The 16,785-nt window shown below is 54.0% G+C and overlaps 1 protein-coding gene across 1 annotated transcript; it reads left to right on the top strand.

Annotated features, from left to right (window-relative positions):
* The first annotated feature begins 1,778 nt into the window (after positions 1–1,778).
* On the top strand, positions 1,779–6,944 carry SLC25A45 (solute carrier family 25 member 45). Its single transcript, XM_065882856.1, is given in 7 exon segments — positions 1,779–1,815; positions 3,197–3,240; positions 3,430–3,463; positions 3,466–3,497; positions 3,821–4,005; positions 6,240–6,523; positions 6,676–6,944. Coding segments are annotated over 7 exon segments (885 nt in total).
* Positions 6,945–16,785: the final 9,841 nt, after the last annotated feature.

Here is a 16,785-nt window from a genome sequence, read left to right as displayed (position 1 = left end):
ACTTCCCAGGCGCCAAGGCCATACTGACTCTCTGTGTACGTGCTGATCTGTTTTTTTGAAACCATGAAGGAATGTCTCCCTGACTTGTTTGATGTTCTTTGTTCTGACAAGGCATATAACTGTGCTGAAAACCATGCTTCTCCGGAGCAGTCCCTCAGAGTTATCTGAGAGGCTGTCTTCCGGGCTCTAGTCCTCAGTTTGGCTCAAATAAAACTCTTTTCAATTCCTGTTATACATTGTGTATCGATTATTTTCCTCGACAACACCAACACCTGGAAACCCCCTTTAATGACCTCCCAAGCCTCCCAAATGACATGGGAGCAGAGAACCTCAAAGTGTGTGCCTGGTCACAGATCACCAGGCTGCCCGGGGCTGCTGAGACTGGAACCCGGTTTAGAAGGTGCCAAAGCCTATGCTGCTTCCACTCCATGTACACTGCCCCCCTTCTGGAACAGAGAAAGATGACAGAGTAGGAAAAATAAAAATACCAGACACTTAACGGAAGACACAACAGGTGAGCAATCATCTGATTTATAAAAAGAGGCAATGAATTTTTTCTTAATTGAAGTATAGTTGATTTACAATGTTGTGTTAGTTTCTGGTGTACAGCAAAGTGGGAACAAATGTTTAAATGATACAAAATAGCATTTTCAAAACAAAGAGTAACTGTATTTAACCATACTCAGCTCAGAGCAAGAGGGTGAGTGGAATAATCATTCATGCTGGGACTTCCCTGGTGGCCCAGTGGTTAAGAATCCACCTGCCAATGCAGGGAACACGGGTTCGAGCGCACTGGTCCAGGAAGATCCCACATGCCGCGGAGCAACTGAGCCCGTGTGCCACAACAACTGAGCCTGTGCTCTAGAGCCCGCAAGCCACAACTACTGAGCCCACGCCCCTAGAGTCCATGCTCTGCAACAAGAGAAGACAGCGCGATGAGAAGCCCGTGCACTGCGACGAAGAGTAGCCTCCGCTCGCCACAACCAGAGAAAGCCCGTGCACAGCAACGAAGATCCAACGCAGCCAAAAATAAATAAATTTATTTTTTAAAAAATCATTCATGCTATAGCATTTATTTAATGAACTGGCGACAGAGGAAGTTGGTCTAAGGAAGCAGAGAGGAAGGGAGGGATTCAGGTCCCTGTCCTGTCAGTTTGGGTTGTTGTCCGAAGAGAAGTGGGAAGTCATAGCCTGGTCACCCCCAGGCAGACAGACACACCACCCTTTGTACACCGAGTCTCCAGCCTTCCCCCGGAAAGAGGCATGGGGAGGGGAAGGCGAGGGAGGCTGTTTCTGACACACGCGGAGGAGTCAGTCGTAAACAACCCCTGGAGAAGGCGGCTTTGGGCCCCGGTGAGTCACTCCTCTCTGCTGGGCCTGCCTCCCCATGGCCAGGCCCCACTGCCGCGGGCCTTGCTTGGGCCGGGCCGGGCTGGCTCCTTAAACCCTGGCTGACTGAGGCAGCCCTGGAGGGGTCCCACCAGGGCCTGGGCCCAGCTGCCAGGCCTAGTCACACTGCGAGGCCATTGCTGGCCGGCAAGGGGGGTCAGGCCACCGTGGGCCATCCTCCCTGCCCTGTGAGATTTCACGCTCCGCACAGCTCCAGGCCACCAGGCCGCCTGCGTTGGCTCCCTTCCCGTCCTGGTCTTGGCACTGGGCCCTCACCCAGGGGTAAACATTAGTAGCAGATTATCAGTCCAGGGTCAGGGGGAGGGTGGAATTACACATTCACCAGCGTCCCCTCTGCAGGAGCCACCAGTGCCCGCCCCTGCCAGACAATGCCCGTGGAGGAGTTTGTGACCAGCTGCATCTCTGGTGAGACACTTTTCTTCCTTCTGTCATAGTAACCCCAATTACATGTCATTTCCTGGGGAAGGTGGGTGACGTAGGAGGAGCTGAAGCCAAAGTCCTGGTGGCCTGGAGCACCCAGAGCCAGCTGTCCTGGAGCCTCCTGGGAGTTGCTGGAGAGGAGAGGAGAGGCGGGTGCTTCTGCCCAGTCCCCAGGCTGCCCCCCAACAACCTGGATACCTGCCAAGTGCCCAGGTGCCGTGCTGAGTGCTCTCCCAGACTCACCTGCACTGCCGGAGCCACTCTCCGGGGCTCAGAAAGGAAGTTCACCTTTGACCTCACCTGCTGTCCTGCATTCCCCTTTGGGCCTCTGCCCTACCCGGCAACGTGCCCTGAGGCCAGCTGTGCTGTGGACCCAGTCCAGCGTCCAGGTGACATTTCTCTCTGGAGAAAGAGACATCCGAACCTGCCTCCCGGGGCTGTGACCTCACCGAAAGGTCGGGGACCAGCATCCGCTATGTAGGGCAGGACCAGGAGGTGGGGAGACACTGGGGGCTGGGCCCTTCTCCCCTGGTGCCAGTAAGACTCCTCTAAGGGGGCCTCCCTGGTGGCTCAGTGGTTGAGAATCCACCTGTCAATGCAGGGGACACAGGTTTGAGCCCTGGTCTGGGAAGATCCCACATGCCGCGGAGCAACTAAGCCCGTGTGCCGCGACTACTGAGACTGAGCTCTAGAGCCTGCGAGCCACAACTACTGAGCCTGTGCACCACAACTACTGAGGCCCGCACGCGTAGAGCCCGTGCTCTGCAACAAGAGAAGCCACCACAGTGAGAAGCCTGCGCACCGCAAGGAAGAGTAGTCCCCGCTCGCCGCAACTGGAAAAGCCCGCGCACAGCAACAAAGACCCAACACAGCCAAAAAAATAATTAATTAAAAAAAAAAAAAAAAAAGACTCCTCTAAGGGCCCCCAGCTCTGCACTGCCGGCTACAGGGCAGAGCGCTGGTAGGGCCGGTCCTGCAACAAGGCCCTGCCCTGGACAGCAGAAGGAGGGAACAGAGCTGGCAGCGAGGCAGGAGCCCCGGAGCCCCCCAGTTAGATAAGTCAGCAAGATGCTTGGGTGTCAGGTCTGGGCGAGGACACTGGGCGTCTGGGGTTGGCTCCTCCCCTCTGCCTGTGCGCCCTCCAGGCAGGGCCAGCGTTGTCTCCGCTGTCCCCTGTCCCCACACCTTCCCAGCCCAGTGCCTGGAGTGGAGGAGGGTGCAAGGGGCAGCTGGCGTCTCTCTGGACTCTGGCAGGCAAGCCCTGCCCTGCTTTCTCCTGCCTGAATCCCGCTCCCCTCTGGATACAAACTTGCTTCCTCGACCTGGCCTGAGGGTCCTCACTCATAGCACCTTCTTGTCACCACAGGAGCTCTGGGCTTGGTCCTGGGACACCCCTTTGACACTGTAAAGGTGGGTCTAGGGGAGGCACCTGGGGAATGAGAGACGTCGCCTGAACCAGACATCAGGGAGAGAGCAGGGCCTGGCTGACGGAGGCTCTCTCCCGCTTCTCCTGCCCTGCGGGCAGCCCACTCAGAGGGGCCGAGGGATGAGCTGGGCAGGATGCCCAGCCTGTCCACCTGCTCTGTCCTCCCTGTCCAGGTGCAGCTGCAGACCCAGACCACATATCGGGGCATCACTGTATGGTCAAGACTTACCGCCACGAGTCGGTGGGTGGCTGGCTTTTTGGGGGGCTTTGGGGCGGGAGACCTTGGGCAGTCGGTGCCAGCTTCCTTCTCCCCTCCCCGCCCACAGAGCTCTGCCCGTGAAAGAGAGAAAGAAGACCCAAATCTGGGGCCACTGGGGGGCTGAGCAGTAGCTAAATGCCCCCAAAGTGGAGCTGAGGCCACCCCCCAGCCTTAGGCTGCTTCCTCCTCCCTGTGGCCAGGCCCAGGAGCAGTTTCCAGCCAGAGGAGGCCCTGCCAGGCCCAGAAAGGGCAAGGGTGAGGCTCGCACAGCACCCTCCCAGCTAGCATCCGGTGTCTCTCTGCAGCCCCTGGGCTTCGTCAAGGGAATGAGCTTCCCCATCGCCAGCATAGCTGTGGTCAACTCTGTCCTGTTCGGGGTCTACAGCAGCGCCCTGCAGGTACTGACAGCCACCTCCCACCAGGAGCGGCGGGCCCAGCCGCCCAGCTATACGCACGTCTTCATAGGCAGCTGCACAGGGGGTTCCTGCAGGTGAGGGGGCAGCACGGGGGTACGTGCACACACTGGGGCAAGCGCACGCGCTCGTGGTCACACACACAGGCACAGGCACAGTGATGGCCAGTTCACTCCTTTCCCTCCCAGCCCCCTCTGGCCACCCACGGCTGCAGACCCCAGGCCTTCTTGAGGGGAACACGAGTTGCTGTGGGAGAATGGCTTGCTCCTGGCTGCTCCCTGTGACCCTGATGGCTGAGCTGTGGCCTTCCAGGCTGCAGGTCTGGAGGGGAGGGTCATGGAGAACAGAGCGGGCAAAAAAGGTAGAGAGAGCTGGGGTGGGGGGGAGACAGTGCCAAGAGGACATGATGGAGGAGCAGTTGATGTCACCCTCTGAGGCTGGCAGGGCTTGCCCACCTCTGGAGGGGTCTGCTTCCATCTGTGAGCCTCACCTGGGGCCTGTCCACAAATCTCGCTGGGAGAGGCTCAGGGTGTTAAAATCATTAAGTGACTCTAATCATTTGGTTCTGGTCTTTGTTCTCAGTGCTTAAGGACTGGGCTTTCGAGGGTTGGGGTGGAGGGAAGAGGGGCCTCCAGGCACCAGGGGGATCCCCAGCTAAGTGAGGGCCTGAGCTCAGAGGCAGAGGGCGTGCGCCTGGCTCCATCCCACAATCCAGCCAGTGCCCTAGGTCACCCTCTGCTCGACACCTGCCCTGATGCTCCTGTACACATCCCAAGGCAGAGAGCAAGGACAGAGTTAGGGCTCACTAAATGAATTAATCATTCATGAGACCCAAAAGGCCCTGGCTTTGCTTTTGCCCCTTGTGTGGGGCTCATGCCTGCATATTTCCCAAGCCCTGAGACCTGCACCCCACAAAAACAACGACGAGAAGGAGCCCCCAGGCTCAGTGGCCTGAGTCAGGCTCAGCCGGGCCCAGCTCCAACGTCCTCCTCCCCTCTGGCTCCTCGAAGGCAGAACAGATGGCAGAACTGGGGCCTGTCGGGTCACTGATGGGGATGGGGTCCAGGGACCAGCTGGAGCCCCGTTTGCCACCAAGCGCACGGCTCTGGTTAACAGGGTCTTGGAACGGAAAATGTATTTTCACGTGGAGATGACGAGGAAGACTCTGTAGCACGGGGCAGGGAATGACAACCTCTTTTGTGTACAAAAGTTGCTTCTGACTCAGCTAAGGCTGACATCATTGTACAGAGCAGCAATGTCTGACGTCCCCACTGCCCCTGTGGGCACAGGATGGGAAGGGGAGGGGCCGTAGCCCGCCCAGCCATTTTCTCACCCCCAGGAGCTCACCGCTCTGGAGCAGCCCTCAGCTCAGCACTGCCCACAGGCTCTGCTGGGAGGGTGCCATCAGGAAGCCATCTCACAGCGGGGGACCCCAGCCCACTGCCCTTCCTGCAGGGGAGGAAATAAGCAAACTGTCACCCTCTAAAGATCACCGGAGCCAACCGCCAGCCTCCACCGCCGTCAGCCATCTCCAGGGCTGAGGAACTGAGCTTGTGTACCTTCCACGGAAGGAAAAAAACAAAAACCACATAAGTCCATAAATGATATGCTAACCTCAGCTTGGACCTCAATTCTCACCTGAACTTTCACAGCTGACCTTGACCTAGTTGCGTCCCTGACCCACACCTCGGCCCCTCCCCACAACCTCCCTCCACATCCCCAGTACCAACATTACCCCAAATCTGTGTCCTGTCTGCCCCAGCCAGGTGATAAAGTTCAAGGACCCACAGATCCCAACCTGTCACCCACCTTCTGCTGGGACACTAGTGCTTGGGGGTTTGTGAGAGGTGCTTCTCCACCCGGGGACCTCTGAGAGGTGTCCTGCAGGAGGTGGGGAAGGGGGAATCTATGAAGTTGAGGTGCCCTCCTTACCCCTGGGGAGGGGTCAGTCCCCTGCTGTTTCTTGGGCACAGACTGAAAGACTGAATCTTTTTTTTTTTTTTGAACCTGAGCCACCGCAATGAAAGCGCCGAGTCCTACCACTGGACTGCCAGGGATCTCCCTTTCTTAAGCATCGCGTGCATGCCAGCAATTTCGGCCGAGGGGAGGGGCAGTGTCCCTTGCTGTCAGGGACCTGATGCTAAGGGAGGGGGCTCTGGCCCATCCCCCACTATGCGTGGGAGAGGCTTAGAGCGGGGCGAGATTCTGAAGGAAGATGCTGCCCTGTCTGCCCACTGCCTCCCCGCCCCCCCCGCCCCCCCCCATGTTAAGATCAGAGGGAGGGACTGTTCCCGTCCAAAGCTCCACCCAGGCCCTTCATGCTTCTTTCCCTACAGGCCTACTGCTTGGCCCCTTTTGACCTCATCAAAGTCTGGCTACAAAACCAGACAGAGCCCAAGGGGAAGTCAGGGAGCCCCCCACCCCAGTACCAGGGGCCCGTGCACTGCGCGGCCTCCATCTTCCAGGCCGAGGGGCCCCGGGTGCTGATCCGGGGAGCCTGGGCCCTGACGCTGCGGGACAACCCCACCCTGGGAATCTATTTCGTCACCTACGAATGGCTGTGTCGCCAATTCACACCGGATGGCCAGAACCCCAGTAAGCAAAGTGGTGTGAGAGGGTGGAGGACAGAGAGGAGTGGGGAAGGGGAGCTGGACTGAGCCCTGGAGGATGGGGAGGGAGCCTGCGGATGCGGGAGGATGCTTCGTTCCTCAGTCTGACCCCTCTCACCCCCAGTTCCTCTACCCCAGGCTCGGGCACAGTGCTGGTGGCAGGGGGCTTTGCCGGCGTCACCTCCTGGGTCACAGCCACCCCATTAGACGTGATCAAGTCCCGGATGCAGATGGCGGGGCTGAGGCAGAGGGTGCACCAGGGGCTGCTGGACTAAATGGTGAGCAGCGCCCGGCGGGAAGGGCTGGGGGTCTTCTTCCAGGGGCTCAGCATCAACAGTGCCCGTGCCTTTCCCGTCAACGCCGTCACCTTCCTCAGCTACAACTACCTCCTCCACTCCCGGGGATGAGCCTGGCTGGGTGACGAGCTCCCCAGTGAGACCACCGCCCACCTGCCCCGATTGGAGGCCAAGTTGAAAGCACCAGCTTGCGATTCTGATGCGAGAGGCTGAGCCCCTCTTTATCAAGGCACCTCCAGCACGCAGAGGGGACCGGGGAGACGCCTCGGGGAGCTGGAGGCCTGGGGACCTGGACTCCACCCGGACTCCAAGGCTGGCGTGGGCCTCCTAGCAAGTGCCTTGATTCCTTTGCTTCCTGAGTCTCTGAAGTAAACTCACAGCCAGTGGCGCTGGTGACATTCCAGTCCGCACACTCGCAGAGCTTCTGCTTAGCTGCCCGGTGCTGACCGCCTAGCTCCCTGGATTCCGGTGACACAGTCTCACCTGCCTCCCCCTTCACTTCCTTTCAAACCTCTCCCCGCATGACTTGAGGGTAGCCCGGTCTCCTCTAGTCCAGAATCCTTCAGTGGCTCCGTCACCCTCAGGGAAAAGCCCGAACTCCTCCTCCTCCTGGCCTCCCCTTCCCCCCAGCTTGCTTCTCCCTCTGTTCTCAGGCAGCCCAGTCCTGCTTGAGGTCCCTGAACAAGCTGTGCCCTCGCCTCCCACCTAGAAGGTCCGTTCCCTCTGGGCCAGCAGTGGGCAGTGCCTGCAGGGTGACTCCCGCATCCCTGGGGCTGAGCGGCTCCAACCCAGGCTGAGCGCTGTCTTCTGGAGCCCTTCCTCTGCTCACCCCCTCCTGCCCGGAACTGACTCTGGGGTCTGCAGACCTCTCTGCTCGCCCCCTTGCCTTGACCATAGCCCTCGCCTGTGCTTTATTATGGTTGTGGGTTTACTTCTCAGCTTCCCAATTAGACTGGGTGCTCTCTGAGGTCAGGGGTCATACTTCTGATCGTTTCCCTGCACGGAGCCCAATGCTCGAAGCAGCCCAGTAAGTGCTCGTTAAATGAAGCGCACTCCCGACCTCTGGCCCCAAATCCAATCACCACACCCCTGTCTCCATTGCCTGTCCAGGCCCCTCTCGGGGTCTCCAGTGCAGTAGTGTCTGCCTTGCCCATCAATGGCACTTGTTTTCTTTACCTGTCTTAACTGCTAAATGGGAATCAAAAACTGGCTGAAATTGTTCACTTAATTGGCAATAAAGTGAGCAGAGTTTGTACTCACCCGTGTCCTGATGTGGTCTGAGATCAAACTCGGCCCCCCTCATGGTGACCTGAACGCCTGGAATTCCTGCCATTTACTGGGACTCCAAGCATCACGGTGTTATTATCACAGTTTACACAGGAGGCAGCCTTGGCTCAGGGACAGTATGTAACCCACCCCAGGTCGCACGGCTGGTATGTCACACAGCTCACTTGGATGCATCTGAGCCTCCACCTCCAGAGCCTCGTTGCTCTGCTACCCTGCTCGACCTGGGGCTTGTGACAGTCCCCCACGAGTCACCTAAGTTCAATTTCACGCGGGCTCGACATACAGCATCAGCCTCCCCACGTACTCCTCGGAGCTCTTGTTTACTGGATCGTGTGTCACAGACGGTGGCATTCTTCCCTGCTTCCATCGTCATAGCGCGGCCGCAGGGCATGTGGCTGCAGAGCGAGGCTTCGTTCCCCTCAGTGGGAACTTGTGCTTGGGTTCTTGCTAGAGAAATGTGAGCAAAAGTGACGCTTGCAGATTGCCCATTGCTTGCTTAAAAGGAGACTCCTGACTGTTGGCTGGAAATGGTGACCCCTGGGGGCCACTGCTGAGGATACAGGAGGCACCTGGAACCCAGGGACTCTGGGAGCACAGCTGACTGTCCACCCCGGGCTGTTGCCTTCTGACGTCTCTGTAGCCTTCACCCGAACTAACACAGTAGGTAAGGGTCTGCCCATTTCGAGGTCGGGGGTGATCCCAGAGTGGTCCATGGAGCAGTAGCATGAGGACTTCCTAGAGGGGGTTAGTAATGCAGAATCCCAGGCCCCACCCTGGATTGACAGAATCAGAATCTCTGAGGTTGGGGCCTGGGGATCTGCATTGTACAAAGCTCTCCCTGTAACTTTTACACACTTTAAAGTTTAAGAAATGGTGTTCTGCACTCTATGACATAAATCACAGCAAGATCTTTTTTGACCCACCTCCTAGAGAAATTGAAATAAAAACAAAAATAAACAAATGGGACCTAATGAAACTTAAAAGCTTTTGCACAGCAAAGGAAACCATAAACAAGATGAAAACACAACCCTCAGAATGGGAGAAAATATTTGCAAATGAAGCAACCAACAAAGGATTAATCTCCAAAATTTACAAGTAGCTCATGCAGCTCAATATCAAAAAAAACCAAACAACCCAATCCAAAAATGGGCAGAAGACCTAAATAGACATTTCTCCAAAGAAGATATGCGGTTTCCCAAAAAACACATGAAAGAATGCTCAACATCACTAATCATTAGAGAGATGAAAATTAAAACTACAATGAGGTATCTCCTCACACCACTCAGAATGGCCATCATCAAAAAATCTACAAACAGGACTTCCCTGGTGGCGCAGTGGTTAAGAATCCGCCTGCCAATGCAGGGGACACAGGTTCGGGCCCTGGTCTGGGAAGATCCCACATGCCGCGGAGCAGCTGGGCCCGTGAGCCATGGCCGCTGAGCCTGCGCGTCTGGAGCCTGTGCTCCGCAACGGGAGAGGCCACAGCAGTGAGAGGCCCGCGTAACGAAAAGAAAAAAGATACCTAGTGGGAAGCAGCCGCATAGCACAGGGAGATCAGCTCAGTGCTTTGTGACCACCTAGAGGGGTGGGATAGGGAGGGTAGGAGGGAGACGCAAGAGGGAGGAGATATGGGGATATATGTATACGTATAGCTGTTTCACTTTGTTATAAAGCAGAAACTAACACAACATTGTAAAGCAATTATACTCCAATAAAGATGTTAAAGAAAAAAAAGAAATGGTGTTCTGGATGCTTCTTTTAAAAAAATATTTATTTTATTTATTTATTTTGGCTGCTCTGGGTCTTAGTTGCAGCACATGGGAGCTTCATTGAGACATGCGAACTTTTTTTTTTTTTTTGCGGTACGCGGGCCTCTTACTGCTGTGGCCTCTCCCGTTGCAGAGCACAGGCCCCAGACGCGCAGGCTCAGCGGCCATGGCTCACGGGCCTAGCCGCTCCGCGGCATGTGGGATCCTCCCGGACCGAGGCACGAACCCGTGTCCCCTGCATCGGCAGGCGGACTCCCAACCACTGCGCCACCAGGGAAGCCCCGAGACATGGCGAACTTCTTAGTTGTGGTATGCGGACTCAGTTGTGGCATGCAGGGTCTAGTTCTCCCACCAGGGATCAAACACGGGCCCGCTGCATTGGGAGCATGGAGTCTCACCCACTGGACCACCAGGGAAGTCCTTGGATGCTTCTAATAGAAGAAATACACTGCCCATTCTAGCTGAGGAAGTTATGAGTCTGATGGAAGTGACTCAGACTCCAGTTCTGGTGGCCTCAACTCCTGCACAGATCCAGGAAGCCTACGTTCCTGGTGTGAAAGAACAGGGTCTGTCTGAGACAGTCACTGCCCTTTCTGTGCCCCAGTTTCCTCTGAGATCCCTTCCAACTGGTCCATTTTGGGCCCCAGTGGCCAGTCCAGGACCACCACGGTGCCAGGGATTTTAGGCCGGACACAGAAGTGCTGGGGAGCAGTCACTGGAACATCTCAGGGGAGTTGGTGGCTGGTTCAAAGGGAGCAAGCAGTATGCATGTGAAACAGAAGGTGGCTCTTAGAAACGGGGCAAGGAGGGATCAGTAGGTCAGAGTGGTCCTCTGTAGTTTGTCATTTCTCACCACATTACCAGTTAGCAAGAGAATAACATTTTAAAATCCTTTTTTGATTTTGTTTTAATTAAATCCTTTTGGGGGCAGAAATGATGCCTGTAAGCTTGCCTTTGCACTGCTGGGCATGGGTTTCTGTCTCCTCTCTCTGGTTCTGTCCAGAGGCATCTGTGCAGGGGCTGGAGCTCGTTTTCTTTATGCACCTCATTAGAACCAGAGAGAATGTCCGGCACCCCTCGGGCCATGCAGTCCCAGGCCTGAGTTGCTTCCACTGGCCTATGGCAGGGGCTGCTAGTAGGGCCCGGAGAACTGTGCTGCAGTGAGGTGAGAGTTAAGCGTGGCATGGTTAGTGAGAAAACAACTCACTCCTCTTGGAAAGGAGGATGGAAAGACAAACAGAGATCAGGCAGGAAATGGCCGAAGATATTTAAAAAAGCCAGATGTTTGTACATCAGCAGGGGCTCAGAATACGCCTGTTAAATTCCTTAAGGAATTAACAGATGTTATTAGAGGTCATCATTATTTGAGACTCAGAGAGGAGTCCCTGAGAGCTAGGAAATAGTAAATGAACCTGCTCTGAGGTTGAAAATGGGGGTGGTGTCTGGGGGTCACACGTAAAGGTTTTGTTTTTTTTTTAATACATTTATTTATTTATTGGCTGCGTTGGGTCTTTGTTGCCGTGCATGGACTTTCTCTAGTTGCAGTGAGCAGGGGTTACTCTTTGTTGCGGTGTGTGGGCTTCTCATTGTGGTGGCTTCTCTTTGTTGCGGAGCACAGGATCTAGGCACGCAGGCTTCAGCAGTTGGGGCACGCGGGCTCAGTAGTTGTGGCACATGGTCTTAGTTGCTCCGCAGCATGTGGGATCTTCCCGGACCAGGGCTCGACCCAGTGTCCCCTGCGTTGGCAGGCAGGTTCTTAACCACTGAGCCACCAGGGAAGTCCCACATAAAGGGTTTATAACTTGGGCAAACATGTAAATAGCGTCTCATTGGATTCGTGTCGTCAAATGTTATACTTATTTTTACAGCACCGATCACAGTAGGAGAAATTGCAGGAGACCTAATTTACATGTATAGTGACATGAGGGCTACATGTGTCTAAAGCAACTAGGTTCCAAACCATTAAAACATGATTTTAAAACCATTGCTAACTTTGCAAGAAGTAAGGGAACTTCCCAAAGACCCCTTCGAAACAAGGAAGTGAGCGTAAACAGCGTGTTGGAACTGTGCAGCCCTGCTAACACTGCAACCTTGAAGATTAAAGAAACACACAGAAGACTAGACTTTGGCCCAGACATTAAGGTAGCTGAACCCAAGATTGATAAATTAAGTCAAGATCCTGGAAGGGGCTATACCTTTAGTGAAAGACTAGACCAGAAAACCTCCACCCACCAGTAAAGGGAACCTACAAAGAAAACTGCCTCTCCTTGTGGTGGGAAAAAATTAAGAATAAGATGGGCTCCTGTGAACCACGGCACCTGCTACCACACTGTCCTTCAGCTCTGGGACACCTTCCCCCGCCAGAAACTAATTTATCATGATGGTAGCGCCGCCTTGTGTCTGGAAGGAGTAACTACAGGCTTTTCTAAAGGAGCGCCCCCAAATCAGGATCTTCAGGTTTTCCAGGGATTAAATGCAACCAATAAAAAAATTCCCACGACAAAAAAAGCGACCAGACCCGCAATGAAAAAAGAGCCACCATGGATTCAGGAGAAACAAAAGCAACAGATTTATCCCTCCAAAGATTTCAGATGTTAGATTTATCAGATACAGAATGCAAAATAACCATGCACAAAAGATCTAAATATATAAAAGAATTAAAAGAGAAGAAACAAGACAGCATAAAAATGACTATATATATATATATTTTTTTTTTTTTTTTTTTTTTTTGGCTGTGCTGCATGGCTTGCGGGATCTTAGTTCCCTGACCAGGGATTGAACCCGCGCCACAGCAGTGAAAGCGCCAAGTCCTAACCACTGGACCACCAGGGAATTCCCTGATTATGTATATTTAAAAGAAGAAAAAAGAAAAAGAACTGTCACAGCTGAAGAGAATTGGGAGGTAGGTTGGGAGAAATCAGAGTGCAATGCAGAGATAAAAAAAGACGGGGAGCCAATCTTTCTGCCTTGGGGCTCTCTGGATCCCGTTCCTCATCTTCTCAAGACTGATTCTGCTTCTGAATATAATAACAATAATATCTAACCTATATATAGTGCTTAAAATAGCACCTGGCAAGTAGTAAACATTTTATAAATATTAATTTGTTTAATTCTCATGACTGACCCATATTATTTCTGCCTCTTAGGAAGAGGGACTGTGTCTTATGCATCTTTGCTGCCCTGGAGCCTTGAATGCCTTCTGAACATAGAAACTTTTAAATCAACTGAAATAATGCACATAATTTCTTTGTCCCCCATTTTGCATGTGGCAAAACCTGCAACATCGGATAGGACTGCCTGACCCTGATAAAAAAAATTAGGTCTGTTGGGAGTAGCCGAAGTCCTCTTCGCCTTCTCTGGCTCCTTACACCTTATGCCCAGTGCGTGAGGAAGTCCCACCAACCACAGTAGCTTCCTAACTTACGTGGTTTTCCGGTTTCTACTTTTGCTCCCTACCTTGCCATGTATTCTTCACGCAGCAACTGGAATTAGTTTTTTTCAAACATAAAACATATCATGTTCCTCCTTTGTCTAAATTTCCCCTCTCTCCCCGCCCCCCCACAAAAAAAGAATCTTCCTGTCTCGCTTCCAATGAAATGTAAGTGCTACCATCTCAGAGGCCCCTGCCCACTTCTCTGCCCTCCTCCTCTGCTTGGCCTTCTCTCATTTTGTTTCTTAAACCTGTCAAGCGGTTTCTAACCTTAGATATTTGTACCTGCTGTTCCCTTTGCAGAGAACACTCTTCCTTTGGAAGAGTGGGTGTTCCCTTCTTATCAGTCACTACTCCCCCCCGACATTTCCCTGACTCCCCTCCCCCAGTCACTCTCTAGGACATGGTTGTTTTATTTTCATCTTGGCACTCACTGCTGTCCAAAATCACCGTGTTTATTTCTTTACTTGTCTTTTCTTTATCCCCTCTACCAGAAAGGAAGGGTTTAGCGAGGAGGATCCTCTCTCTCTTGTTCAGCACTAGCTTCAGGTCCCAGAACAGGACCTGCTCCACAAGCAGAGCGTTCAGTAAATACGGCTTGAATGAGCCCATGGAGCCACCCACCAAAAGTTAAGTACGATACACAATATCAATGCAAGAAAATAAGAGATGACTGGTGGCTTTTTCTTTATGGCTGTGCTGCATGGCTTGCGGGATCTTAGTTCCCTGATCAGTGATCGAACCTGGGGCCCACGCTGTGAGAGCGCTGAGTCCTAACCATTGGACTGCCAGGGAGCTCCCTCTTTTTGGGGGACTGGTGGCTTTAGAAAACAAGCTCTAGGGCTTCCCTGGTAGTGCAGTGGTTGGGAGTCCGCCTGCTGATGCAGGGGGCGCGGGTTCATGCCCTGGTCCGGGAGGGTCCCACGTGCCGCGGAGTGGCTGGGCCCGTGAGCCATGGCCGCTGAGCCTGCGCGTCCGGAGCCTGTGCTCTGCGACGGGAGAGGCCACAGCAGTGAGAGGCCCGCGTACTGCAAAAAAAAAAAAAAAAACCAAAAACAAGCTCTGGAAAGAAGTCAGCAAGAAAACCCTGCGCTCTATCCCGCTCCTCCCACAGGAATACGACACACCTGAGAACAGATTGCTTGTCTGCCCCTTGGTTGCTTTGGTCAGGCCTTTAGAGATCATGTAACTTTTGGTTTCAACATTTAAAAAGAGATATGTCAGAACTGGAATGACTTCAGAAAAAGGACAATTTGAATGAATACAGGTGGGACTTCCCTGATGGTCCAGTGGTTAAGAATCTGCCTTCCAATGCAGGGGATGCAGGTTTGAGCCCTGGTCGGGGAACTAAGATCCCACAGCCCTCGGGGCAACTAAGCCCACACACTGCAACTACTGAGCCTGTGAGCTCTGCAGCCCGTGTGCCACAACTAAAGACGCCCGCAACGAAGACCCAGCACAGCCAAAAAAAAAAAAAAAAGAAAGAAAGAAAGAAAAAGAATACAGGCAGGAGAGCAGAATCTGTGGGGAAAGGCTGAATGATTTGGGACCTTAGGCAGAAATGGAAAGCCAGCAGGCAGCTTCAGAACTGTTTAAAAGTGAGTGGGCAATGACACACCTCTGTCTCACTGTCGGGCTGCCAGGTGTTGAGGTGGTCAGTGAGGACGATGAGCCAACCTGAAAGAACAGTCGGTCTTTATTCACTGAGTGCTACTGTCTGAGAGGCAGAAAGAGGCGCCAGCTCCCCAGGGGTCCATTTTCCCAAATGCAACAGCACTGGGGAGGGTCAGATGACACGGTCTCCTGCCTCTTTATGGACAGTGGGAGTGGGGTGGGGAGTGGGGGAAGGCAGGGAGAGAAGCGCTGGGAGTGAAAGGTACTACATCAAAGAGGAGGAAGGGTCTCAGCCCACGCCCCCAGTAAGGAGGTGTTGGCGAAGCCCCTAGAGAGCGCCTGAGCCAAGGCCACACAAGGAGGTCCCTGGGCTGGTCTGAGTCCTTGACTGTGATGCTCCCCAGAAAACCACACCGCCCTGCCTTGTGATTCCTGCGGTCGGCGTGAAAGGCCTCATGTAGGATTTCGGCCTGGAGCTGCACTCAGCAGCCAGGGTCTATCTGCGTCCAAAGTCCTGGTCCTTTCCAGGTGAGCCGTCCTCTTCCATCCTGCTCCCGTGCGGGATCTGGCTCAGGCCTCCCCATCTGTCACTGGGACCAGTGGGAGTTTCTCTGCCTCTAGGTCTCACGTCTTTGACCCACCCTCCACATCTCAGTGTTCTAGAACCTCACAAATGACCTGTCCCCACCATGAGTGAAACCCTTTGGGGGCGCCCCACCACCAGGCTTGGGGGGCTACAGGTGCCTCCAGCTCTCTGGGCCTCCCCGTGCTCTCTCGGGACAGCTGCCTCCTCGCCTGCCGCCCTTTTGCCAGGACTATCCTTCCCACTCCTCTGTCTGTCTGTCCTTCTGCTGTAGCTCAAAGCTCACCTGCTCCCGAGGCTCCCCAGGGCCACAGCACTGCGCACACGTCTTTATGACGACCCTTAATCACACTCCACTGTCACTGTCTGCAAGGTCTTGCCTGGCGGGGACACCATCTTCGCAACCTTGTCACGCAGGAGGCCTTGCTGAAGAGATGTCGTGAAATGATCACATGAATGAAAAGAAATAATGAATGGCTATTCCAAATCCTGCCTCCTTTTTTTTGGCCACTCGGCTTGCAGGATCTTAGTTCCGTGACCAGGGAGCGAACCCAACCCTCGCCCTCTCAGCAGTGAGAGTGCAGAGTCCTAACCACTGGACCACCAAGGAATTCCCCTGGCTCCTTTTTGTTCCCCTAGAATGTCCCTAGCTTGTCCTCTTCTTTCTCAGACAGCACCCCTACCATGGCAATCTGAGAGAGAAATCAGAGCAGCAGAATGTCCTGGGCAATACTTGGGATCTGCCTGTTTGCCCATGAGGAGTCCTCACGTCCTGGGAGTCCCTCCTGCCAGGAGAGGCTCACTGCTGGTCATCCGCACACAGCTCGATAGCCGCGTGGCAGCGACCCTCAGCAATCAATTTAAAAATCTGAGGTGAACGTTTTCACCCTTCTCCCGTGAAAATAACACCCTGGCCTCTTTTCTGATTAAAAACTTTATTTCCAGAAGCAGAACTGTTTTTAACACAGAATTCAAGGGATCGGCCTGTCTGTAAAGCCCGAATTCCACCTTCCCAAGTCCCTGACTCCACAGCGGTTCAGGAACCATGCAGCCTAGCTTCACTCCCTGACACCCCATCGTTAGACCCTCTTCTCAGGGCTTGGAGAACTTTCGCTCAGAGCTTAGACTTAGTCTCCCAACTTGTCTCCCTTCAATGCTTTTCACAAAAGCTCCATTTCCACAGGAAAGAGACCAGCCCCCAATCTGCCTTCTGAGAGAGGGCGTTTCCATGGGAAACAGGAGAGGAGGGGCTCCGGCTGGAAGGGCCCT

Source organism: Phocoena phocoena, chromosome 8, assembly GCF_963924675.1.
Source record: "Phocoena phocoena chromosome 8, mPhoPho1.1, whole genome shotgun sequence".
Classification (NCBI taxonomy): Eukaryota; Metazoa; Chordata; class Mammalia; order Artiodactyla; family Phocoenidae; genus Phocoena; species Phocoena phocoena.
Note: the sequence above shows the minus strand (reverse complement) of the source record. Positions and strands in the feature narration are given on the sequence as shown.